At 40.4% G+C, this 27989-nt stretch overlaps 1 protein-coding gene across 1 annotated transcript in view; it reads left to right on the top strand.

The window, feature by feature from the left end:
- The first annotated feature begins 1204 nt into the window (after positions 1 to 1204).
- Positions 1205 to 27989, top strand: part of tmtc1 (transmembrane O-mannosyltransferase targeting cadherins 1) — a 166693-nt gene continuing 139908 nt past the window's right edge. The window contains 1 exon segment of the mRNA XM_032504865.1: positions 1205 to 1655. Within this exon segment, the coding sequence (XP_032360756.1) occupies positions 1360 to 1655 (296 nt within the window). The 5' untranslated portion in view covers positions 1205 to 1359.

The following is a 27989-nucleotide window of genomic DNA, read 5'->3' as shown; positions in this document are numbered from 1 at the left end:
ATCCTGTGATGTGTCTCCTTGCTTTGCGGTCATTATCACCACCTCCCAATCCTCTTTTCGGAATCGTTAGTCTGAGGGTGCGCGGACTGCGGAGGAAAGATGTGTGCCTATGCGATCGTGCAGTTTCCGCTGAGCTTCATTGGTTTTTCTGCAGCTGATGTATCTGTCTGTGAGGCAACGTCCTCATGCGCATGCGTGCAGAGGCGGGCTCTCGGTGCTGATGCGTTTTTTAACTACACATAAGCTCGTACATTCAAGACTGATGTCCCAACAATGCCGTTTGGCCACTATGCACACTTAACAATACTATTTAAAATAAAATTATACAGCCTGCTACAAGCATCCCCCTCTCTTCCTTTCATTATTCCCACATAAACTCCAAGGGGCTTGTCTTAAAATAATATTCCAGTCTTAGCCAATATACCAGTGTGCCAATCATAAGTGTGAGTTTCATTAGACTATTTATGTCAAGTGTCTAGACACAGACAACATAATTGGAGCTATTCAGTTGTATTTTTCTTCTTCAGAAGAATGTTTTTCCAGCTATTTATTCTTACTCTATAGTTGTTTAGGTCATTAAGCTATATTACTGCTATTAAGAAACACTTTACCTGTCACCTGTCTGCCGACACCCACAAAAAGAAATACAAGTCCATGCAGGCTCACAATCTTAATTGTCCCCAATTGTCTTTCATTTCTGCTGTTCTTTTTTTGCATGACCTAACCTAACCACATTCCATTAGGTTGAGAAAAAAAAACACCCTTTCCATTCCTTCCAATAATATCCTACTGCTTTGTTTTTACAGACCTTTTTTTTTTCCTGAATCTTTTCTCTCCCCCCCTCCAAAAAAAAAAAGAAAGCCACTGGCTCTTCCATCTGAGAAGGCTGACAAGCAAGTGGACATTTAGTTAAGATGTTTTTCTTTCTAAACGACTCTATTCGAGCTCAAGAATGAGCTTTCAGGCACATACTTTGTATTTTAAGGCAAAAAAAGAGATTAGGCCATGTTAAATAATAAAGTAAACCAATTAATCCCCAAGTAATGTTATAATATAATAATATAATAGGCTAATACAAATCAAATTTAAACAATACAGTTAAGAAGAGTAAATGTCTAATTTTCTATTTACATAGAAAGAAAAACAGTAAGCTACGCCAACAGCTTAAGACTCTGGTGCTTTTCAGTAAACCGTGAGTATGACGTTCACCGACTGCACCTGAAGGCGGCACAACTCAACCACTGTCTCCGCACTCCACAGCACACACAGCCGCTACCTGCAAGGCGGAATGGAAGTATCCTCCAGTACTCCCCGCTTCATCCTCAGCGCAGCGAAGCCGCGGGAGAAGCCAGGCCCGACATGACAGCGCCGGGACGGGAGAAGAAAGCCCGCCAGCAGCGGCGGTTGACCGTCCGGCCCGAGGCGGTGTGGGCTGTGGGGCGCTACGCAGTGCTGGCCGCTCTGTGCGTCCTGTGCTACGGCAACTCTCTCCACGGGGAGTTGGTACACGACGATGTGTGGGCTATCATTAACAACCCGGACGTCCGACCGGACTCCAGCCTTAGAAACATCTTCAGCAACGACTTCTGGGGCAAGAGGATGGCGGACAACACGAGCCACAAGTCCTACAGACCGCTATGCATCCTTACCTTCAAGTAAGTTCTTCCGGCTCTTCAACTCGGCAGTTTTTCCCACACCTGGAGCTCTTAAAACAGCCACTGTATGCTAGTTTAACCGCAATATTCCTTTCGCTAACTAGCGGATGAAAGCTATACACGTTACTAAAGCTGACGTCACACAACTGTCCCATAATGGATAGAATCTGTTGCAGCCTCATAGTTAACTTTACACTTTGTTGCAGTGGCTTCATATAATATGGTGGATATGAACTCATTACAAACGCGATAAAACTTCATAGAATTCTAGGAAGTTAGGGTTTGGATTTTATAAGACCTCCCAATCCGATTTCTGTAGTGGTAATCGTATATAGATATGCTATATGATAAACTCTAAGGACATAGGACTATATCCTAAAGGAGTGTTTCCAAAATCAAGTAGGGAATTCCTTATGAAATCCTATAGGACTATTTTTAGCTTTGTTAAGGGCATGTTATAGCCTAAATATTAGATTCCCATCCTTCAAACCTATGCTCCTATTATAAATATTTATATTATGAGATAGAGCAGAGAGAGTTGCTCGACTGGCCACCTTCACATTTAACTTGTCCCAGCACATCCCAGCCCTCCTGCCAACAACTCTTATGAGACTTCAGGTTTCAGAATTAATTGAATTCAGATGACACTGAGTCCAAAATACAGAGATAGAGATCATGTGGAAGTTGTTGTGCAGCTAAAGAAGACTTGCAATTTCATGGTAGTGGAGTTTGAGATGCAGTGTGGGTAAGGATGCAAGAAGGTTATGTAAAAGTTCTGAACCAGCGGCTGAGGATGGGAAAACACGGCCTGTGCTGTGCTCCAGGAGGGCGGATTGGTTACACTCAGCTTGGCGCTGGAATTCTGTCGGAGGAACCAGGCGAGCATTCAGAACAGGGTGGGATTGTGTTATAAAGGATATTATGTTGCACTGATTGCATGAGAAAAAGAAGGGCAGCCCACATTGTGTTCCTAAATGAGGGGAAATGAGCCAGACTGAGCCTTTGATGATGCAAGAGACCATTGAAACAGATTCAAAACACAGATTGTCAGCTTTCTCTTTTGGTTTTATGTGTATAATAAATAAAAAAGTGGTATGGTAACAGGGTTTTTCCTGGCTCACAATGGGACTTTGGGGGACACACGTATTAAGTGGAAGGTCTGGGTGTCCTCCCCCAGGAAATTTTGATTGTTTGAGCTTGATGGGAACTTTTCAAGAAGCACGTTTTGCTCCTAAATTGAAAAATGTTGGGTTGACTAACATAAGGTAGCCTAACTGCTATTACTGTTGTAGCTAATTTTACAATAATACAACAGTGTTAAAAATATAAATGTTATAAAGTTTTATGTTTTCTATTTTGAAATACATTCTACTGATACAGTAGAGCAACAGACCCCCATGGTTTGGCATGCATGTGAACCACGGATCCTATTGTAGTTTAACTAGCGCTGTTAAACCTGCGGTATACTAACCGCACCCGAGGTAGCGTACACTAATATGTTGTCAAAATGGCGTAGATCTCGCTAGTGCGCCAGGATTTATAGCGCAGAGGTCGTGCACCACTTAATTTTTTTCAGCGGCGCGTGACAGGAAACAGGAAGCCAGAAGGAGCTTGAGGGAAACCGGATGCCAGGACTCTCAGAGTGACTGCAGGGTTCTGGTAAACTTCCTGGGTTAAGATGAGTTTTTATATAGTGAATGAAAGGCTTGATCCGATGATCTACTTTGTCGGGATTGAAGCATTGACGGCAATGCTGCAGCCAGTTCTGCCGTTGTTTACCTTTTTCTTCTTCTTCTAGTCAGTAGAAATAGCAATGCTGGTAGCCTTTTCTCATTAGCGCCACCTCTGTTCAGGAGAAGACTGCAGCTAGTGTCGCGACCACCACATGGGAGAATAAACAGGTACGTTTCTCACATGGCGTCCCATTTGCGCGCGTCAGCTCGACTGCGGCTACTGAAAACAGGCCCTTACATGATTGAGGCGCAGCAGAGTCTCTGCAGCAGGCCGCCGCCTCTGCAGCTTGTTCTGGGAGTCATGGCGATGGAGATAAAGCAGACGCAAAGTTGTTTTATATGTGTACTCTCATATGGTTTGCATCAGGTGTAAAAACCACCTGTACTAAAATACTGAACGAGACTACTATGTAACTGGACTACGAGCTTTTTTTAACAATTTTTTCACCAATATTGCGATTTAGAATGCGATTATTTTTCAAGGTCTTTGTCCTTTGTATTATTCAACAAAGACGAGCAATAAATTATTGTATAGTATGAATGACACAAGATTCAATAGATTAAACCAGCTGTTCTTTCCTGGAGGCCAGGCCTGTATGTGATGATGAAATTAGGTGCTGCATAAATTTATATAAATGACATCTTATAGTGAACTACTTCAATCACAGTAGTATGATGAGCACTGACCAATATGATATGTAATATATGAAAGTCAGAAACAAATCACACAAACTGAAGTGCAGATTGCAGAAATATAAATCAAATATGTGGCTGTACCACACTTGGTAGTATTTAGATTATTTACCACTAACGGAGGTGTAACGTTACCATTGACTGCTGTTCTGACTCGGGTGCCTGGGTCTGTTTCCTGATGGTTTGGTAAACTGCCGTTAGCGTCCTTAGCACCGGAGTTGAGTGCTGACTGGGATAGCTGCTAGCCGGCTGGGGGCTAACTAGCAATGTAATGATATGGAAATATAACCTCACGGTTATAGTGACCAAAATTATCACGGTATTCAGTATTATTTAAAAGTGTGTTCAATATGTTCAGAAAGCACTGATAGGCCGAAACAAGCTGAAATTGTTTCAAAAAGTGTAACAGTGTTTATCATATTACAAAAAAATATAATAAACTATAACTACTTGAACCAGAGATCTCTGACTTTGAGATCCAGGAAGATTTATTTACAACTCCAACATGAAGTTAACTATGAAGTTGTATTTGACGTTACATGTGAAGTTGGATGTGGTTCTGAAATATAAGCAAATAATAATGCACATTAATAAGCATCTGACTTACTATGTACATTTTTTACCAAAACTAAATGTTATAGCCACCAGCATATAACAAGACGCAAAACTAAGAATTACATTTTTTCTCTGTAATAATTAACTTAAATGTAAGATATTGCTCAGTAACACATATGCATGACAGAGCAAACAGTGTAATACCCCTTTAATATTTTAGCATGTGGCTCCACGGGCTGGTCTGTTTACTGGCGATAGCACCTTGCTAGCAAACACAACCTGGATATCAACATGTGGATGCACAAGTAATATTAAACAATCTGCACATCTATCAGCTATAGAATAAGAAACACAGCAACAGCAATGTTATCAAGGTGATAATATCTCTCTCTGTCTCTTTCTACAAATAAATGTCAAGTCGTAATACGGGTAAACCACATCGTAGCAGAACACTTATTGAAGATAACAAGGCAGTAAAACCTGTGACAGTTTAGCAAGCTACAGAATAGTTCTGGGTTAGGGTTAAAGAAAAGAAAAAAGATAAAGAAAAAGTCTTCTGAATACTTCTTGGTCTGTAGTACTCAGTGTTGAGGACCATAAGCTGGCAGCAAAAGTGTGGTCAGATTTGTAATTTTTTTTTACCCATTATTTGATCAGATCACATTATAATGTCATAGCTGCTAATATCAGCAAACCATCATTGTCATTGCATGCTGACGTTTGCATTGATCTGATACGGAGGCTAGCTTACTCATTCAAAGTATTTCCCATATCATAAAAAAACACTGAGTGAATCATGTGTTTTAGATGTTCTTATCATATTCTGTTAGTAGTGTGTTGGTTCTTTTGTTCCTGCATGCTGCCTGCTCCTATATCCCTGGCTGTTTAGAGCTCTGTTAATTTGAGTTTCATAAAACGTCCCTACAGTCACCAATGTAAGACATTAGGTTACCACAAAACATCTTCTTTTGTTATTTATTAGTCACGCATTACCAGAGCTACAGCGCTGTCTGGAGTTGACGGTGAAATGCATTGCAACAGTCCTCCGTTATTTTGGTATTCGAATGCTTCTATGAAGCAGCAAAATCAGGAAATGTTGGGGCTTCGTCAGCAGGAACATTTCGTGGCTCCCATAAGCGAACTTGAACAGTAAAATGAATATAAACTAAACTTCAAACCAAGAAGCTTCAAACGTACAGAGAGCTGAACACACAAAGACTTATAAAAACATCTTCCTCACCTGCATAGGCCCTGCACCTGTCAGCAAATCTCGTTATGTCGCCACCCATATACACACTCACCTAAAGTGATCCCTCGGATCAGAGAGGCTCCAAAATCATGGTAGCAGCTGTCGCCATGGTCCCGCTACACGATCTGTGATACCATGTTCATCTTGCTACACTCTGCGGTGCCCAGCTACGTCCTGCTGTGCCTTGTAATGCCCACAGTGACCTGCTATGCCATGAACTACTACAAAGAACTGCTACAAACTACTATTTTTTCTACTTTTTGTTATTTCCACTCTTCATTCTAACCCCAACCGGCCCGTCAGACACCGCCTACCAAGAGCCTGGGTCTGACCGAGGTTTCTGCCTAAAAGGAAGTTTTTCCTCGCCACTGTCGCACTGTTGCTTGCTCTGGAGGAAACTACTAGAACTGTTGGGTCCTTGTAAATTCTGGAGTGTGGTCTAGACCTACTCTATCTGTAAAGTGTCTCGAGATAACTGTTGTTATGAATTGATACTATAAATAAAATTGAAATTGAAATTAAAGGATTATTAGGAACACCTGTTCAATTTCTCACTAAAGCAATTATCTAATTAACCAATCACATGGCAGTTGCTTCAATGCATTTAGGGGTGTGGTCCTGGTCAAGACAGTCTCCTGAACTCCAAACTGAATGTCAGAATGGGAAAGAAAGGTGATTTAAGCAATTTTGAGCGTGGCATGGTTGTTGGTGCCAGACGGGTCGGTCTGAGTATGTCACAATCTGCTCAGTTACTGGGATATTCACACATAATCATTTCTAGGGTTTACAAAGAATGGTGTGAAAAGGGAAAAACATCCAGTATGCGGCAGTCCTGTGGGCGAAAATGCCTTGTTGATGCTAGAGGTCAGAGGAGAATGGACCGACTGATTCAAGCTGATAGAAGAGTAACTTTGACTGAAATAACCACTCGTTACAACCGAGATATGCAGCAAAGCATTTGTGAAGCCACAACACGCACAACCTTGAGGCGGATGGGCTACAACAGCATAAGACCCCACCGGGTACCACTCATCTCCACTACAAATAGGAAACAGAGGCTACAATTTGCAAGAGCTCACCAAAATTGGACAGTTGAAGACTGGAAAAATGTTGCCTGGTCTGATGATTCTCGATTTCTGTTGAGACATTCAGATGGTAGAGTCAGACTTTAGCGTAAACAGAATGAGAACATGGATCCATCATGCCTTGCACTGTGCAGGCTGGTGGTGGTGGTGTAATGGTGTGGGGGATGTTTTCTTGGCACACTTTAGGCCCCTTAGTGCCAATTGGGCATCGTTTAAATGCCCCAGCCTACCTGAGCATTGTTTCTGACCATGTCCATCCCTTTATGGCCACCATGTACCCATCCTCTGATGGCTACTTCCAGCAGGATAATGCACCATGTCACAAAGCTCGAAAAATTTCAAATTGGTTTCTTGAACATGACAATGAGTTCACTGTACTAAAATGGCCCCCACAGTCACCAGATCTCAACCCAATAGAGCATCTTTGGGATGTGGTGGAACGGGAGCTTCGTGCCCTGGATGTGCATCCCACAAATCTCCATCATCTGCAAGATGCTATCCTATCAATATGGGCCAACATTTCTAAAGAAGGCTTTCAGCACCTTGTTGAATCAATGCCACGTAGAATTAAGGCAGTTCTGAAGGCGAAGGGGGGTCAAACACAGTATTAGTATGGTGTTCCTAATAATCCTTTAGGTGAGTGTACAATTATACAGTTTAACCCTTGTGTTGTCTTCCCATCAAAATGAAAAAAAAAACACTTTATGTTGATGCTTTTTATCAATGTTTTTAACTTTTCTAACGTTTTTGTACCTTTCTTCAACACTTTTGACGCTTTTTTTGAATGATTGTCACTTGTTTGATGTTTTCAACACTACGTAACACTAACATATTAACTTTAGTTTTACAGTTATTTTTGGAATTTATGGTCAATAAACCTAATTTTTAGAAAATTATACTTAATGTTTGAGTTTTAAAAGCAGAAATTAGGAATTATTTAGACTAAAATTAAAGGAATGTATGTTGATGAATAATCACACCTGGAATATGTCAACTTTTGCTCAAGATTATTTCAAAACCACTTCAATTTTTTTTTAAATGCTATAAAATTGAATTAGACACTTCATAATTAATGAAAGTAGATATTTATGCCTGCCAATAAGCGATGTGTGGAATCAATCAAGTTATCTTGGGTAATTACAATCGGGTAGTTAAAAAGAACACTGATATAGGAAAACGGGGGCAATATGAGGGTGATATATACTATGTACTGTGTGTGTGTGTGTGTGTGTGTGTGTGTGTGTGTGTGGTGTATATATGTATATATATAGGCTGCAGTCTAGGGTTGGCAGACAGACAAACTGTAGGCAGCGCTTTTTCTTTTTAACAACAGACATTATTAAAACAAAACTAGCCTATATGCAAATGATGTATGTGTTTATTTCCATGTAGGGCGGGGAAGTAAGATCTGATCATAAGTGGTCAATGAGGACGTTTGGACTCACCTTCTACAGACAGATGAAAACACGTACCTAGAGCTGTGATCAGATCACTCGGATCGGATTTTGAATACCAGGTCAGAACAGGCCCAACACATTGCTGACGCTATGGCCTCGTTCACACCTGGCATTAAAATCCTCCCTGAGTGATTGGATCACAAGTGGACAGCTCTAAGTACGGGTGTGAACTAGGGCTGCACAATATACATTGTTTTTTAATTGCCATCACAGTATGAACTGGCGCAATATACATATTTCATAGAATAGAATGTACTTTTTAAAGAAGATACTAAATGTTATACTGTTTTGAAAACAATTGCTGCATCATTTCTTGTAGCTTGCAGTGTTGTATAGCGGTGAAGTTGGAGAGAGTACTAGCAGCATGGCACTGAGTGGAGGAGGAATGGTTACACCCACCAGCAAAAGAAGCCACAATATTATTCCTAATATTGTAAATTGTGTATTTAAAGAATTAGGCAAATTCATTACATTTCTCACAAGTGTGGAGCTAGGCAGGTACTAAGAGCATTTAAGTTAATCAGTTGTGCTGAACAGAAACTTTTCGGTGATCAATAAAAAAAATAATAATGCTGTCTGAACATTTTCTTTTCTTTGCATTTGTAGAGCATGTTGTTATAGATATTATCAGGTTAACAGGTTGAGAATTTACTTGTCGCGGTGGGTGGCGCAGGATGTGATGGTGCATGGGTTCAGTTACAAACTAGTCAAACTAAGGTTTAGTAGCTATTCATTTAAAACAATTACTACATAACATTAACAAATCATTTTTTTAAAAGAATAACTATTTACATAATTAACAAACTAGACTGGAAGATGATACAGATACACATGGGGTGTATGATGTTTTTGTCAGTTAAATGTGGTAGCAGGTATAATACCTGATTACCCAGGCCCAAATGTTATATACTAAACCTATAACTTAACCTTAAACCCATACTATGATCCATACAGAAAGTTACAGTACATGTTTTTATAAATATCACCATGATCAAGCGCATGTCTCCTCCTAACTACTGTTAAATCATTTTAGACTAAGGTTATCCAAAGTTAATTCTTGTTCATTTTGTTTTACATCATTGTTCTTTTGAAAAGCGTCAGGATCTTGATAAACACTTATTGCTCATGTTGCACTCATTACATCTCATCTAAGCAGATTTCTTTCATTCAAACGACTCTAGAATGTAGTTTAAAACTTTTATAATAACATCTAACTTAATAAAATGTAGGCTTTTATTCAGGCTGAGATTGACAATACAGTGAATCGGTACGAGCATGGAGACGGAGGCGCCACAGTAGAACCTAGGTAGGGGAAACACTGGCTTTCACATTGCCATACTTAACTGTTATACATCACGTCATGCCTAACAATGCCCTTTTGCCAGGATGCAATCACAACAGGAGCTACCGCTTAAACATACATTTTGTGGTCAACTTTTTATTGTGTTTTTAAGCACAGTACACCGAGTACCTACAGTATACAGAGCATATGGACAAATACAATGACCAAACAAGCAGAAACTGCAAAAAAAAAGAAAAGCTGTTGGTGGTTGTATATGATGATTTAGAGTAAAGTTTGTTTAAAAAGGTTTTGTTTTGTAATGTCTACCTGTGCTTGGGGCACTCGGTGACCACTTGGACAACTTGGAGTAACTTGTGATCAAATTACAATGCCTTTATTGGGATTGTATTTTTAAAATACTTTCTGTGGTAATTTATTTTAGAACTTTGAACTCACAAGAAGCCAAAAGCAAGTCTCATTTTTATTGACAAAATGACAATCCCAGCAGTTGCTGGGATAGTTTTATCAGCTGGAGGGAGTTTTTCAAACTCCATTGGAATGGTGCAAGTTTTGAAACCTGGATGCTAAAGTTGCCTAGCAACGGTTGCTAAGCTGCAGTTGTTGGTTGGTTTTGATCTCTGACATCAGAGTCTAAAAGGCTTTGATCCTTTGTGATGTCATACGCATTTCTTTATATATAGGATTAAAGAAAGGATATTCATTCTATTTCTATCTGTTGCTGGAAAAAGGTTCTCATCGCGTTCTCATTCATACTTTGATACAATCAAATTTGGAATATAAAAAATCTGTAGGTTTTTCAATACTTCTTTCGATAACAGTGCCAAAAACGTAAAACAGTCCTTTGCGCGCAAAACAGCATACTTCATTTTACCAACAGTGCTGTTACGTTAATAGTCACGGAACAAAGACCAACACAGTTGGATTTTACAATAATCATGTCTACAACTGAAATATCGCAGACGGGAGAAATGCCGGAGGTTTCAGAAGATACCGTTCGCCCACTGATCGGATCCTTTTTCAAAAGGATAACAGCTGAACAGTGGGAATTGTTGAAATCCTGCACCCCCGATGATACCACTAAAATCATGACGGCTGACCTGCTTTTGGACATCATAACAGCCTTGTCAAAAGTCTGGTTGAAGACTCTTAGGAGCGAAAATGTTTTGGCGTCTGAGGAGTGTTGTGTTTCTGAGGAGCGTGTTCTGTCCAGTCTGGGCGACATACTTCATCGGAGTTTTGCAGGAGCTCTGAACGCTGAGGACCAGGTGGAGTGTGTCAGCTCACAGCACTTGACAGGCTTAGTTAGTAAAGAGGTTGCAAAAAGTGTCAACTCGGCTCTCTCCACTGCTATGCCCACTACAGAGCCAGTAATTATTCAGCGCGTCACTCGCCCTCGCAGATTAAATGCTATGCTTCGTCATGCCTTCAACATGTTAAAAGCTTTCTCAGCAAAGGTGAAAATTGTGTGCCTTACTCAAACACGTAAGTGGACGACAAGTCATACCAGACATAGAGAGACAATAGGTCAGACCGCCTCCCAGGAAGAACTGATAGGAGATATGGAGCAGGAAGACTCTGAAGATCAGAGAAAACACGAGACAGAAGATATGGAGCAGGAAGAAACTGATGACTGCACTGAAGCAGAAATCCCAGTGAACATCTCATCTCAGGACAGTGTTATTGAGATTTCAACATTAACAGCTGTCGAAGAAATACTCATGAAGGAGGTGAGTACGACCATTAGTCCTCTTTTGAATGAAGTGCCAGACTCCAAGTATAAGCTGCTGCAACATGAATGCGCTCGGCATATTGAAAATGTTGCAGAAGACATTGCTCGGTTAATTACTCAAATTAAGAGTTTGGGTGGGATGTGTCAAAAGAAGCTCAAAGAGTTTATAAAAGAAATAGAGAGCAAGATCAAGACCTTTTTTGCGATGCGCTTGGCCAAAGCTTGGTTTCATCATATATTGGAGGATCTGAGGACCAAATTCAACAAGGACTCCAATATTGAAAGCAAGTATGCAATGCAGGAAGTCATAAAGAGCTTAGACACTCTGCTTCAGACAACGGACAGTAAAAAACCACAAGTTGGAGATGTGGTTAATGTGATTCCCAAGTTCAAGAACGTGTCCCTCGGTAAAAGGATGTTATTCACACAGAAACTTACCGATATCCTCTACAAGGACCTCATCCATAGGATGGCACCCGAGATGATCCCAGAACCAACGAGAGAGGGGTCCTGCAGTAGCGGGATTGTTCCTCATTCACATGCTGATATGTACGCTGATATACAGAACAAGGTGTGGAATTTCCTTGGACTGATGGGGTGGTGGCTGAACACCCAGATCGACGGCCACAGTGAAAAGGTGTTAAACACCATATTAAAAAATCAGTCCCTGGAAACACCACAGTTACCAAAGGTCCACGTCGTCAAGGAGCCTGTTGGAACTGCTGCAGCGTCTCGCTCAGTATGTGAGGAGACATGTAGCAAACCTACACAGGATGCAACGGCACATGATAAAATTAGAAAAACGTATGTCAAGGTATTCACAGAGAAGCTGGTTTCGCGAATATTAACGAAAGCAGAAGTGACCATTGGAAATCCAGAGGCCACCATTAGCCGTCTGTATGAAAGAACGTGGGCCGAAATCGGGGGTGTAGATTTTGGTAGCAGCTGGAAAACCTTTCAACACCTTGACAAGGCCATTCTCCAGGACTTGAGTAAGAAGTGGGGCTGTGCAGAAGAGGTGCTGGTCTCCATGCAACTAGAGCAACCAGAACTGATAAAACTGTATTGCCTCTTTAGTACAAACATCACCTGATGACGCCACCAAAAAGGTTTGGCACCATCTCAGGTTCTTCTCATCTGTGGGCAAAGCCATCTCCAACATCTCCAGATGTAGAACCAGGTTTGGTTGTATTTAAGTGAAACGTGGTGTGTTCTGCTGTTAGGGTTTCTCGGCCGCTCCGAGTTTTCTCCCACATTCAGGAAAATATAAAAAAAACAAAATTAGCAGTAAAGGGCTCCAGTCCTGCCTCACATCCAGGTTACCTTTCCTCCACCGGCCCTGTCCTTATAGAGACCAATGGAGCAGGAGGCCACCTAGATGGGGGGCAGGACCCGAGCTCTCAGGGCCAGCTCAGTGGTCAACAGCGTGAGCTCACAGCTAGAAGGCGAGGGTCCGGTGACGGGCCGAGCCTTTCTGAGTTGTGTCTTGTCTGTGGCGGTAGTTGGGTTTACCCGGGTGGCTCGGTTTTCTCCCACATTCAGTCCTTAGAACATCAAATAACTGCTTCAATAAAAAATAAAAGCAAAATGGGTTCTGTTTCATCATTTGCTGTTTGAGCTCAGAATGAAATTCTGTGGATTATGTTAAATATATGAATATCAACTACCATCCAATCAAAAATCATGTTACATTTAAGTTTCACACACACTTCCACATATAAAACATTTCTAGATTTCTCAATATAAGTGTGAAACATTCCACAAAGTCTGTTTTTAACTGTAAGCACCTTTAAATAAAAGTAGTCCAACAGTAAATATATTTCAACAATGCCTCACAAAACATTCGTGATAATAATAATGTTGTGATGTCTTGTCTAAAAATGTTCTTGCACTAAAATAGATGATGAGGAAGAGTTTTTTACTAATTGAATTGAACGATTCATGTGTTACTGATGTTTCTGGCGCATTACCCAGATTTTTGGAATAAACATTTTAAATTCAAGCAATTATTCAAAAAAGAAGTGTGTCCCATTTTAATTGTCATAAATGATACATTAATGATTAATAAAAAAAGGAAATCTCTTTGTTAATTCTCCATTAATGTCTTTAACTACAGTACTAACTGATCTTGTGGCCTGAAATCACTGATGGCCAGATGCTTCAAATTATTATCAAATGTTATAAAATGGGTAGCTGAAATCAGACAATCTGATTGGTTCATAGCCGTGGTATAATAACCACATACAATGGCTAAGATTTGACTTCCTTTGCCCAATAAGTATCACTGTGAGTCTGAGCAAAAAACCTTAGACTAACAAACTGATAGCTGGTGCCATGAAGGGATGGAACGGGAAATGAAGCCATAACCTCTGCTCTCCTTAAAGCCACCAGATGTTTTTGATGTAAACAGTTATTTTACCTCACTGCTCTACTGCTGCCTCCATCAGTTTGTTGCTTGTTTACTGCTGTCTCGATCAGGTAGTTGGTGTTATTGTTGTTTCTCTAGCTTTAAGCAAAAGAAAGTCTGTGCTACAAGTCTGTGCTAGCTGATAGTGAAGGCTAATGGTAACTGCACTGCGTTCCAGACTAACCGGCTCGGTATTAGATTACATTGACTTTATTGATCCCAAACTCGGAAATTTCAGTGCTACAGTAGAAACATTTCAGATACACAGCACAGACTATAGAATATCAGAATATCCAAGAAATAATAATACATGAAAGCACGAACAAATATTTGAGAAACAATTCAATTCATTTATAGTATCAAATCATAACAAAAGTTATGTTGGGACACTTTACAGAAAGAGTAGGTCTAGAGTAGATAGAGTAGGTCTACTCTTTAATTTATAAAGTCCCAACACTTCCAGTAATTCCCCCAAGAGCAAGAATCTAGTGCAACAGTGGCAAGAAAAAACTCCTTTTGGGAAGAAACCAGGACAGACCCAGGCTCTAGGTAGGCGGTGTCTGACGGTGTTGGTTGGGGGTGTGATGCACAGTGGCAGTAACAGTCACAATAAAGATAATGGAACAGTGACTAAAAATGGTAGTAGTAGTAGTTCATGTCATAGCAGGGCGGTGCATGGCGTTATACACAGTATGTAGCGTGGCAATGAAGGGTATAGGTGGACGTAGCAGGACGCAGCAGGACAGCCGGACCATGGCGACAGCTGCAACCAAGATCTTGGTGCCATCCTAACCCAAGGAAATATGCTGGCCGAAAAAAAACATTAGGACTCCGGGGAGTAAACTCCCCAGAACTAGGTTAGTAATAATAATAGTAAATAGTCATTTTAAAAATTAAAACAGAGTGAATCAAGATCGTGATTTTATAATTATTAATCGTGCAGGCCTAGTTAGCAGGTACCTCCGTTTAATTGTTGGCTCCAGTTAACTCCATTACAATGATTGGCGAAGCACGTTGCTAAGGGGAACACACAAAGGAAGTGTTAGGCTACGGAAATCTGGTCCAAAAAAAGACATAGGGCTGAATTTCCAGCAGCAACGGTGCACTCCTGGAGATGGAAGGTTGTGGATATAGACTGATCGCACGGCAAGCCACAGCACAAGCAGCGTGCTAGTACCATCAGTGAATCGTGTTGCCGGTGCTGACGCTGTGTAACACATGGGCAACATTTTGCAATATTAATAATCATGAAATTTCACTGGTAATGTAATCCATGGCTTGTCATTTCTTCCACCGTGGTATCGTGTATTTTTGTACTTTTGTGGACTGTCTGTCACGGAATGGAAATTTCAAATGAGTAACAAATACTGGCTGTAGCATTGTTGTTAGAAAATACAATCACAACTTCGTTTCCTTAACCCTCATGTTGTCCTCAGGTCAAATAGACCAATTTTTCCTATATCAATGTTCTTTTTAACTACCCAATTGTAGATACCCCAAATAACATGATTGATTCCACACAACGCTCTATTGATGGGTAATTTTGATGGGTCTAATTCAATTTTATAACATTTGAAAAAAAAATGAAGTGGTTTTCAAATAGTATTGAGTAAAAGTTGACATATTCCAGTCTAAATATCCATCAACATACATTCCTTTAATTTTAATCTAAATAATTCCTAATTTCTGCTTTTCTAACTCAAACATTAGGTATAATTTCCTAAAAATTGGGTCTATTGACCATAAATTCCAAAAATCACTGTAAAGCTTAAGTTAATACAAAAATGTAAGAAAAGGATAAAAAAAAAACATTGATAAAAAGCGTCAACAAAATTGATGGTACACAACACAAGGGTTAATATCTGATGTATTGTGGTACTTTTTTGATTTAATACAGTAAATCTATTACAGATTGGAACTGTTCTCTTTTAATAGTAAAAAAACAACAACCAGACTCTGCAGCTCTGTCCACGTTGGCTCTGGGAATGATATTTCAGGGGAATTCATTTGGGGAAAACCTAGAAGTGTGTTGTGGAATGTGAATGGCTGCTCTGGTGAAAGACTTAATGTGTCCCCAGGCGGAGCTTTATCAGCACACGCTGCACTTAAGAAAACTAAAACAGCGAGTGTGTGTGTTTGTGTGGTCAGGCAGCTGGATGGTTTCACTGTTTGGTGATAGTCGGTGTAATTACCCAACAGCGTAAAAGCCCTCAAGCATCTGGTCGCCAGTCCTCTATCTGGCAATACAGTGGTTGATGGCGCCTTACCGCTTCTCCTGAGAGCAGACAGTGTGACTTGCGGCTTTGCAGGAGTGTGTGTTTCTGCTTTCAGAAACACATAAACTGGAGTAAATGATAAGTGAGAGATATCAGATCTCACCATATTCTTGACCAAATACATCAATGTCTATTTTGCAACGATATTGCAGGGTTAACAATTGGTGCATTCACAAAAAAATGGTTACCCTGAGATTTTCGATAAATAATCCTTAATAATGTGGTAAACAGTTTCAAGTGATATTATAGACATAATTATATTTGTTTTTCCCCAGCTATTTACTGACAATGTTTACATGCATGCACAAAAACAGTGTGATGTCAAAACAAATCTTAAATTCTTCAAATGATACTGCCTCAAAATGTTTCACAAGAGAAAATTGAGTTTGTGTGCTTGTTATTATCAATTTAGACAGCAAAATTGTATGTCACAATATCTTGGTATATGATTTGTTAACGATATCCATTAAAGATGATAAATGATCATATTGAATTATTGCCTAAGCTACAGTATTAACCAGATACAAAGATGATCTTTTAGGAGGGACGGGTGTCAGGTGATCGTTAAGGATTGACCATACTGGTTCTTCCAATACAGATTATAGCCAATAACCAATATTTGAACCGACATGCATATTTTGGCTGCACGATAAGAGGAAAATATGCAATAAGGTATTTCAATGTCGCAATAATGATTGCTTGCAATACATACAATAAACTGCTTGTTGAAATTAATTTGTATAAACAATTTGAAAATTGAAGATAAAAGTTCCCTTTTAAACTGCAGTTTGTTGCTGATATTTTCTTTCCACCAACACAAAAATCGCTGAGTGTCTTTCGTGATATGTCGCAGCCTATCTCGATATGGTTATTGCGCCAGTTGATATCACCATGACAATAAAAAAATGATAAGTTGTGCAGCACTACTGCATATACAGGGAAAATTTAAATCTTTTTCTTTGGAATGTCACAAACTCTAACACAAAACTTTGTACTTTGTAGAACACTTTTTAATTCATTCACTTTATCGAGCTGAGAAAAGGCATTCCCACTTTGATCTGTGAAGAAATTATGAAAGGGTGATTCGGGTCACAGGGAACGCCAGGCCCTTTTTCTCCCCTCTTTCTCTCCTCGTGGAAATCTACCAGCAGTTGTTCAACTCTTGTCTCACTTTGCCAGACCTTCCTCCACAGCACTGCCAAGGAAGGTCTGGGTAGTCCACACAGCATTCTGGGATGGGAGAAAATACCAATCACAATAGTCTTGGGCAGCCCTAAGTGCCGGAAGTTTTAGTCGTCAACAGAAGACTCCGATTGGACAGATAGTCTAGCTAGCTGTCTGGATTTACCTTGCAGAGATCTGAGGAGCAGTTAACCATAGTCCTCAGAAATCCACCAGAGATTAGAACGCCAACACAAAGAAAGCCCAAGGGATAGCCAGCCTAAACTAGTGAAATCCGGCAGAATTTCCATCGGCAACAGATCAATCCCGGAAGTGGACCAGCGTAGATATAGGCTTGTCAAGACTTTGCATATTAAAAGTATTAACAGATAATGCTTATTAAATGGAAAATAATTGATAAGGCCAGGCCATTTTGAAGACAGACAACATGGTTTTGCTAATGTGTGATATTTTGCATCTGTCATAGTAAGGGCAAGTTTTGCTTTTTGAAAACCAAGTTTCAGCAAAAATCCCCTCACAGGCATTTTCTATGCTGCAGCTGTTTCCGCAGGATGTATGATTACTTTTAGAAATTACAGAAAATGATAGTTTATTATTAGTATAGATAGTTTTATGAGCAACATTTTCTGTGTAGTGCCATAGATGAAGATGAATGGCGGCAGTACCTGGAGGTCTGTGTTTACCCGCGGTAAAACTCTGCCATGTGTCAAAACAAACAACTTTACCTCCTTAGTGTTTAGCTGAGCAAATTGCCAAACTCGAGTCTTAATAACAGTAGTCTACAAACCAATGGGTGACGTCACTGCTGCTACCGCCACCATCTTTACAGTCTCTAAGGAAAATACATGTATGAACATCAGCCAATCAGGGGAATGCATCAGTTTTATGTGAGGAGGGGGCTACAGGAAAGAGTTCAGTCCTGATGGTTAAGGGAAGAAAACTGCTGGTTTGGTTTTAGTGGACTGTGACCTGTAGTGCCTCCCTGAGGGAAGGAGCTGGAGGCGTGAGAAGGATGTGAGGAAATAAGGAAGAATGTTGGCTTTGTATCACAGACTGGAGTCAGATTAAGTAGACCTACTTAGAAAGGCTCAGTGCTTAACTTCTATCTATCTACTATCATAAAAGGCTCAGATGTACGCAAATAGAGAACAAAGATTCCAGGAATTTCACGACTCCAAAAATCTGTCAACGTGCCGCGAAACATTGTCATTGGCCTGACATTAAGCACGTCTGTCTCTGTGTGTATATGCAGCAGCATGAATTACAGCAGGGTTGCCACCAGTGTATTGCATACCAAGCCTGAGTCAAAGCCCCAGCGGGCCATCAGGACAATTTTAAAATGTTTTTTTCTGAACAAAAAAAATGTCTCATACAAGTAGCTAACTTTTTTAAGAAAAAATAATGTAGGGAGGTTAGCCCCGAAGTTAACAACAACTTTGGCCCAAGCTCAGTTAAGGTGGACCGATCTTTTTTCTCCTTTTAGTAACGGACCACTCACCAGGCAGCAGCAAATCAAAGCAGCGAGGAGTCAGAAATGATAATAAAATCTAACTGCAGTAAACCAGTGCGGAATGTCACGTCAAATTTATTCCTAAAGCACATTTAAAAACATTTCAGCTCTACAGTGTAAGGGCCACAACAGCAAAGGCATGGTCATCCCTGAGCTGAAGTCAATACTGAACCAAACTTAACCCAATGAGCAGCCAGCACTGCCTCCGCACCAGTGAACACTGCAGGGCTTTTGGGATGCTATGAAGGTGAAGGACACACATCATTTCTAAATATACGCACACACGCACACACATGCACACACACATTCACTCTCTCACTCACACACACACGCACACACACACACACACACACACACACACACACACACACACACACACACACACACACACACACACACACACACACACACACACACCACACACACACAAAAGTCACTTTTTGTCTGGCTGAGCCCTGAACTGAGTAGTGATTGTGTTGAGAAAACAAGGGAGATAGGGAGAGATAAAAAATAAAAAATGGCGAGAGATAGATACCAAGAGGCCATGTGATTAAAATAGAATCGCAAGGACAGATGACACAAGACAGGGACGGATGCTCTTCTGATAAATGAGGAGGAGGAAGAGGAGGAGGAGAGGAACACAGCAGATAATAGAAAGAGACAAAAGTAGGAGATGAAGAGTGAAAAATACAAAATGAGAAAGAAGGTTAGGGAAGTGATGGACGGTGCAGTTAAAGTCCGAGAGAAGCTGATTCAGATGACGCGAGAGCTTCATTTCCCAAAAGCTTTTACTATCTTTCAGAAAAAAAATGTTATTACCTAAAGGTCAGGTTAGGGACGTGGTGTCATTCTGTCCATGCCAGCCATATTTCAGAAAATGGACTTTGTTTATCTCATATTCGAAGCTTATCTAAGCATATTTTTTGTTGTCTGCCCCCTTTGCCTGCAGTGTTTCGTGCAGCTTATTTGAAATTGCAGAGATCCGTTGTAATGCTTTCCAGAATATTTAATAACCTATTTTATAAGGGAGGGAATCCAAAATTGCATCTATCGTGATTTCTTTTTTTTACGATTATTTTAAAAATGGATTCTTTCCCCTAATATATATATATATATATATTATATATATATATATATATATATATATATATATAGTGAGTCTACACACCCCTCTTAAAATGGCATGTTTTTGTGATTTAAAAAAAGGAGACAAAGATAAATTATGTCACAACTTTGCTCACCTTTATTGTGACCTATAACATGAACAATTCAATTGAAAAACAAACTAAAATCTTTGAGGGGGGAAATTATAAATGTGCAACAACCTGGTTGCGTAAGTGTACACACCCTTAAACTTATAGTTTGTTGAAGCACCTTTTGATTTTATTATAGCACTCAGTTTTTTGGGGTAGGAGTCTGTTAGCATGGCACATCTTGACGTGAAAATATTTGGCCACTTGTCTTTGCAAAAGTGCTCCAAATGTGTCATATTGCGAGGACATCTCCTGTGCACAGCCCTCTTAAGATCCCCCCACAGATGTTCAACTGGATTCAGGTCTGGGCTCTGGCTGGGCCACTCCAAAACGTTAATCTTCTTTTGGTAAAGCCATGCTTTTGTGAATTTGGATGTGTGCTTTGGGTCGTTGTCATGCTGAAAGGTGAACTTCATCCAGCTTTCTAACAGATGCCAGAAGGTTTTGTGCCAAATATTGCCTGGTATTTAGAACTGTTCATAATTCCCTCCACCCTGACTAAGGCCCCGGTTCCAGCTGAAGAAACGCAGCTCCAAAGCATGATGCTGCCACCACCTGGGGATGGTGTTCTTTGGCTGATGTGCACTGTTGTTTTTATCTTTATCTTTTGGTATTATGACCATAATTATGGTTTCATCAGACCAGAACACATTTTCCCACATGCTTTTGGGACACTTGTTTTTGAAAACATCAGCCGGGCTTGGATTTTTTTCTCTTAAGTAAAGGCTTCCGTCTTAACACCCTACCCGAAAGCCCATTCATATGAAGACTACGGGAGATTGTTGTCACATGTAGCCAGAGGTGGGTAGTAACGAGTTACATTTACTCCGTTACATTTACTTGAGTAAGTTTTTGAAAAAATTGTACTTCTAGGAGTAGTTTTAAATCACTATACTTTTACTTGTACTTGAGTAGATTAGTGAAGAAGAAACTGTACTCTTACTCCGCTACATTAGGCTACAAGGAGCTCGTTACTTTTCTTTTTACCTCTTTGGTATTCTACGCGTCATTGTTTTTACCCCAGCGTACGTCTCATTTAATGTTTTATTTTGACAGAGAGAGAGTCTTCCGCTTAAGGCTCTACCACGTGACTGTGTTCCACCAATCAAACGGCGTTGTGCAGTCACGTGACCATACTCGTTCTCAGCGGCGGGACCATAGACTGTATATATCTATGGGCGGGACGTGTTAGCTTACAGTCGTAGCAAAACAAAGAATCAACCGTTGCCAAGGCAACACAGACGTGGAGGAACCCCCCGGCCTCATAGTGAAAGCATGGTTACCTTTTAGGAAAAGTGCGAAACAGCAGCTACATCATGCGGCGTCTTCTGTGTCGACCAAAACAAACGGACATGTGAGCGTTCAACAACTCAACATCTAACCTGAGGAAACGTAGCGGTAGTTGTAGTTTCTGCTGTGGAGAGGTGGATCTTTGTCTTTTAGGTTACATACAGTATGTTTTACACATGCAGTATCCATCCAAATTTAATGTGACAAGTCTCTCACTTAAGCTATTTTGTAATTAATAAATTAATTTTAATTTATTTTATTGATTGGATGAACAATAGTTTGCCTAAAGATGATTATTTTGTATTTTTGTCTGTCTGATTGATGCTTGTGTTAAGAAATAAATCAGACGTTACTCAACAGTTACTCACTACTTGAGTAGTTTTTTCATTAAGTACTTTTTTACTCTTACTCAAGTAATTATTTGGATGACTACTTTTACTTGAGTCATATTATTCTGAAGTAACAGTACTTTTACTTGAGTACAATTTTTGGCTACTCTACCCACCTCTGCATGTAGCACACTGCCAGTACTTGCCACAAATTCCTGCAGCTCCTTTAATGTTGCTGTTGGCCTCTTGAAGCCTCCATGAGCAGTTTTCTTCTCGTCTTTTCATCAACTTTGGAGGGATGTTCAGTTCATTGGTAATGTCTCTGTTGTGCCATATTTTCTCCACTTGATGATAACTGTCTTCACTGTGTTCCATGGTATATTTAATGCTTTGGAAATTCTATTGTACCCTTCTCCTGACTGATATCTTCCAACAGTGTGACCCCTCTGATGGTCTGGAAGCTCTCTGCAGACACTGGCATTTGTTCTGAGATGCAACTAAGAAAATGTCAGGAAAATCCTACTGGAACAGCTGCACTTTATTTGTGATTAATCAGAGTCACTTTAAATAATGGCAGGTGTGTAACGACTTCTATTTAACATGAGTTTGAATGTGATTAATTCATTCTGAACACAGCCACATTCCCAGTTATAAGAGTGATGCAAACCAGGTTATTGTAAGGTTTTTCTTTTTCAACCCCAAAGATTTCTCTTTGTTTTTCAATTGAATTGTAAACGTTAAAAGTGGAAAAAGTTGGTCTAAGTTTTTTACATTACAAAAACCTGCCATGTTAACGAGGGTGTGTAGACCCTGCAAGTGGTGGGGGCGAAGAAAAAAGCGGCGTAGTTGCTTCATCAGACACCCGAGAGATATTATCTCAACAACTCAGAGAAGGATTCCCAGCAGGGGGGGAACGGTTCCCAAAATTCATAGTTTGGTTTTTGATTCAGTCTACTTCCACATGCTTTTCATTTATTTATTTGGCAAAAAATGTGACTTAACAAAATTCTGGCCAAGAACATAAGGAACAACACTTCTTCCTTGTCACATATTTATTGGAAGAATAGGTTTTCTAATTAGTGCAAACAAAATGCAGCTTCGTTAGTTTTATTTACACATGGCCACATTATACGTAGACCAAGGCCATCAACTTAAAGTAACGCATAAGCTCAACCAACACCTTTTGGATTTTTATATTTTGGGTTTCATGCATTAAGCTGCCAACGTAAGCTAGCTGCTGGCTAATTTACGCAGGGCTATGTTGTCTGTATCAGCTAAGAACAGAGAAATGTTGAGTTAAAAGCGAGCAGTCTGACATTTGTAGAGGTCTGTATGGTTATACTGTAGCAGCAGGTGTCCTTTTCAGGCTATTTAATGAAGGGAAACATTAGGGACTGTTCGGTATTTATGGAATGGACCACCATTAGGACCACCATCCCTATTAGGAAAATAGGGGAGGGCCATGTCTTTTTATTCTCTGTTGAGAGGAGGGTCACCCAACATTTTTTAGTCTTGGATGTGGGGGGGTCACCCAACTTTTGTATTCATGAAAACAGCAAAATTTCAGTGGCTTGATTGGTGCATATTTTTCCATGTTGCTGTCAGTCACAGCCCCCATTGCTAGCAGATTGGTCCAACCCATACACAGAGTTTGCCCTGGTGGCTAAAAACGGGTAATTGCATTGTTTAAAAAATGATGTCTGTCATGACCAGATATTTTATAAATATTTTAAATAACCCAAAACAACTGAATGGTGGTAGGTAATACGTCTGATTTCAGAAACTTCTTTAGTGAAACAATATTACCTGGCTGACGATGGGAGCAGCAACAAACAAAACAAAAATTGGATTTCATAAGGGCAAATTGTTAAATTGATACATTTTTATGATGTAATTTAAAGTCTGCTTTAAAAATAAACATATACAGTATGGTTATTTAGCATGTTTGTTTTGTTCATATGTGCTCATGCTGTGTTCCCCTCGTACAATTAGGTATTTTCTTTTTTTTTTTGCCCCCCTGGCTCGAGTGTCAAACTCCGCCTAGGCCTCTAGAGCACTAGCAAAGGTTCCAGAGTGAATATGATTTCTGGCACCAATACGCTGGCTCATCTTCAACTATCCTTTCTGTCCCGGGGATTTGAAATGGTGCAAACCACAGCCTTTTCAAGTCATTTGAGAAGGAAGGAGTGGCAGAATGCAAGCTCGTCTAAGAAATGGAGTTTTGGATAATGTTGAGCTTCGGCAGCTTTACCTATGTTAAAATATACAATGACTGAGGAAGCCTAGTGACGAGTCCGTAGCAACCAGTTCACATGTTGAACTTGTTATTACCCAGTGTGCTTTGTTGAATGGTCTCAATGTTTTTTGTTTTATTTCTTGTGAAGACTAGTTCACTAGAGTATCTTAGTATTTTAAGTAATGCATTTAGTTTCCATGCCTATTGTGTTTCCACAACAATGTTAGTGAGTAAATCTACGGAAATGGCACCATAACAGTGGAGTGTGATGTGTAAGATGAGAAAGCAGAGAATAAATCATGTATGTCATAGCTGTAAAAAACACTAGCCAAACCAGAAAAGAAGGCCTCAATGAATTGTAGGGGAGGGTCAGGCCTTTTTCCCCCAATCATTTTGGAGGGTCATAGAAAGTGTATTGCTAGCGAAGGCGGGGCCAAGTTTTTTTTGACTAAAGATCCTTAAACTCCTCCCTTGGCCCCTTAAATAAATAAGGAACAGTCCCTAATGGGTGGAAAAGTGCACTTAAGTCAAGATTCGGTTCAGACATCAGGGTTCAGTACAATGGATGGGAAAAGCAAAACAAAAAGGCAATTTATTTTGTATTGTTTATGTCTCAGGCTGTACCACCTAGTGTCATACAGTCTCTCTCCTGAGTGTGTAAAGTAAGATGTAAACAGTGAACAATAAGTACCCACATCATCTCCAGACTCCATCTGGAACTTGTAAACAAAATAATGAAAATACAGCATCTCTGTTCACTGCAAAGACAAATTAAATCAGCTGTTTATTGCCACATTATCACAACGTCTCCCGGCAGTTTTCCCTGCAGAAAGCTGCTCCCTGCCTGGTAAAGCTAATATAGTTAGCCTGGAGAAACAAGGCGTCTGTCCCAACTAACGTTACGGTTCGGAGCCGCGGCGTTGGAAGCATAACACTAACTAACAACATCAGTCTTATCCACCACTCTCATGTCTGTACTACTGGAACTGACTGGGAAACCCAAGTTTTCCCAAACTTTCAATTCAATTCAATTTTATTTATATAGCGCTAAATTACAACAACCGTTATCTCACTGCGCTTTTCATAAAAGAGCAGGTCTAGACTGTACTCTGTGATGTTATTTACAGAAACCCAACAGTTCCCACCAAGAGCAAGCACTAGGCGACAGAGGCAAGGAAAAACTTCCTTTAAGAGGCAGAACTATGGCTCAGGTTGGGGGGGGGGGCAGGCATCTGCCTCGACTGGTTGGGGGTGAGAGAGAGAGAGATAGAGAGAGAGAGACAGAGAGAGACAGAGAGAGACAGAGAGAGACAGAGAGAGACAGAGAGAGACAGAGAAAAGACAGAGATAGACATGGAGAATTGTAGCAGAGGGTGTTGAGCAGGAACATGGAGGCAGCAGGTGACTCCAACTACAGCTTCAGAGCCAGAACCACCTGCAGGAAGCAATAGGAGGAGAGAGGAGAGGGGCACAAGACTACGGGAAAGGGAAGAAGACGAGTTAGTAACATGCATTAATGGGATGAGGTTGCATACAGATGGAGAGAAAGAGGAGGAGAGAGATGCCCAGTGCATCATGGGAAGTCCCCCAGAAGTCTAGGCCTATAGCAGCACAACTAAGGGATGGGTCAGGACTGTCCCTAAAGAACCTGCATTTTATACAGTAGTTCCGCATTGCATTAATTAATTAAGTTTTATTTATTTTTATACTGTGTATTCTCCATGTAAATTCATGCATCGAACGAACCGTTTCTGTTCAATACAAATACATGAACCGTTCCATCCCTAGTAAACATTTTGTGAGTGTTCATATCACAAACACTCTAGTAAAGGCACCGGCTGGCTGAGCGTTCAATCACAAACACTGCGTCGGCTGTCACTTGTCATAGTTCGGCAAAGTTAATGCTCCCCTACAGCCGACACAGACAATCTCATCCAGACAACTGCAGTTTCACTTTGGCTTTGGTCCCCCCCCTCGCCCAATAACTTTATGTGAAAAAGAATTCTGAACAAGCCTTTTTGACTAAAATCTGGGAAAAATGCCTTGAACCGTGATTGGCGGACCGAACGGCTGTTTTTTTTTCTTGAACCGTTCCATTAGGGCTGGGCAATATATCGATTTTATATTAATATCGATATATGAGGCTAGATATCGTCTTAAATTTGAGATATCCTGATATAACACAAGTGTTGTTTTTTCCTGGTTTTAAAGTCTGCATTGCAGTAGGGTGATGTAATTATCTGAATACACCAGACTGTACCCACATAGTTATTATATCAACATAACTGACGATTATTTATCAGATATCTCGTTGTGCAAATATTTTGTGAAAGCAACAACTGTCAACCCAATAATATTAACACTAAATCAGTATCAAGGTTTTTGGTCAAAAATATAGGGATACTTGATTTTCTCCATATCGCCCATCCCTAATGATAGGTGTATTATCATCATACAGGCCCGGTCAGGCTCATTGTTATTCATGTTTGAGAGTAGTGGTTATACAAAGAGCTGCACAATTAATCGAATTTTAATCGCGATTGCGATTTTGACTTCCCACAATCAAATTTGCGTGATTGAGCGATTTAAAAAAAAAAAAAAAAAAAAAAAGCCAATCTACCGCTACTAACCGTCTGATCATGAGCCAGTCAGAGTAGTTCCCTGCAACCCGTGTAGCTTAGTTTCTAGATGTAGACAGTCCCAGAGGACAGAGTAACGAGAGGAAAACTCAACAGATAGCAGTCTGTTATACGTCGGTCTTAAGGATTACCAGTTAACGCAACACTTTGTCCCGTCTGTTGTTTTTAAGACAACAGCAGTGACCAGTGCTAGTCGGTGCTAGTAGCGTCTGTTAGCTGTTAGCTCCTCTAGGACGTACCGGTGCTAATGTCCTACAGTTTTAATTTTTATTAACACAGCTGTATATTGTTAAGTATGAGGGGCAAACCTGTATTTGTACCAGTGTTTCCGCTGGTAACTGCTATCGCGGCGGCCACGGCGAAGAACACAGAAGTTATTGAATGCAACTAACTTCAGTTGGTAGAGTGACAGCGTGTGAGACGGAGCTGCTGGACCTGGGCCAGAGATGTGACCCATGGCCAGAATATCATAGTTCATAAAAATGCAGCGCAGTGACGATACAGACATTTCATACACACGCCGTGTGTTTCCGCCATTCGACCTGTTCTGGACCCGTTAATAATGAGTCAGCTGTCTCTCTGTGGGTAACGTCCATCACACTCCCTCTCGCAGTTATAAATAGCCTACGTGACGATAAAATTTGTTTTGGTTAAAATCAACAAATAATCGTGAGAATAATCACGATCAAAATTTTTATCAAAATAATCGTGATTATCATTTTGGCCATAATCGTGCAGCCCTAGTTATACATCACTAAAAGGAAACAGATTAGATCTCTCCAGCAGCCAGTGTGTGTCCATCAGCAGCCACACTTCCTGTCAAAACCTCCTTGAACGGAACACTGGACCCTGACCTGCACCTCTTTGGATAAGCACATCAGCTGAATGCCTCAAATGAGAAATTTGAATTCCTCTGAAGCCTTCACATCGCTGATGGGTCAAAGACCTTGGCTGGCCCTCTGGGAAATTGATCTCAGAGCCCTTCACTTGCTCCACACTCATCTCAGCATTAGCATTAGATTCGATCAGCATCAGCTAAGGTCAGGGTGAGATAATGGTGAGGGTTAATGTGCTCTCTGCAAGCTCAAGCAGTTTTTTTATGTTGTCCTCATTGAATTATGAATACAAGAGGAACAGTGGAGGCCAGAGTCTCCTTCATCACATAGTACACTGGATGAGGGCTCACAGAGGGCCCCGTTAGAACTGATTATAATCACAAACAAGGAGTTCAGATGTGAAGCCCTACTCTATTCAGCTCGTCCTTTTCATCAGCAATAAGGTTGGAAAAATCATATTCCACTCTCTCACCCCTGCAGAGATCTGAGGAGCAGTTAACCATAGTCCTCAGAAATCCACCAGAGTTTAGAGCGTCAACACAAAGAAAGAGGAAGGTAACAAATAGGGAAAG

This window comes from Etheostoma spectabile, chromosome 23, assembly GCF_008692095.1.
Source record: "Etheostoma spectabile isolate EspeVRDwgs_2016 chromosome 23, UIUC_Espe_1.0, whole genome shotgun sequence".
Taxonomy (NCBI): Eukaryota; Metazoa; Chordata; class Actinopteri; order Perciformes; family Percidae; genus Etheostoma; species Etheostoma spectabile.
This window is presented reverse-complemented; position numbering and strand designations above follow the sequence as displayed.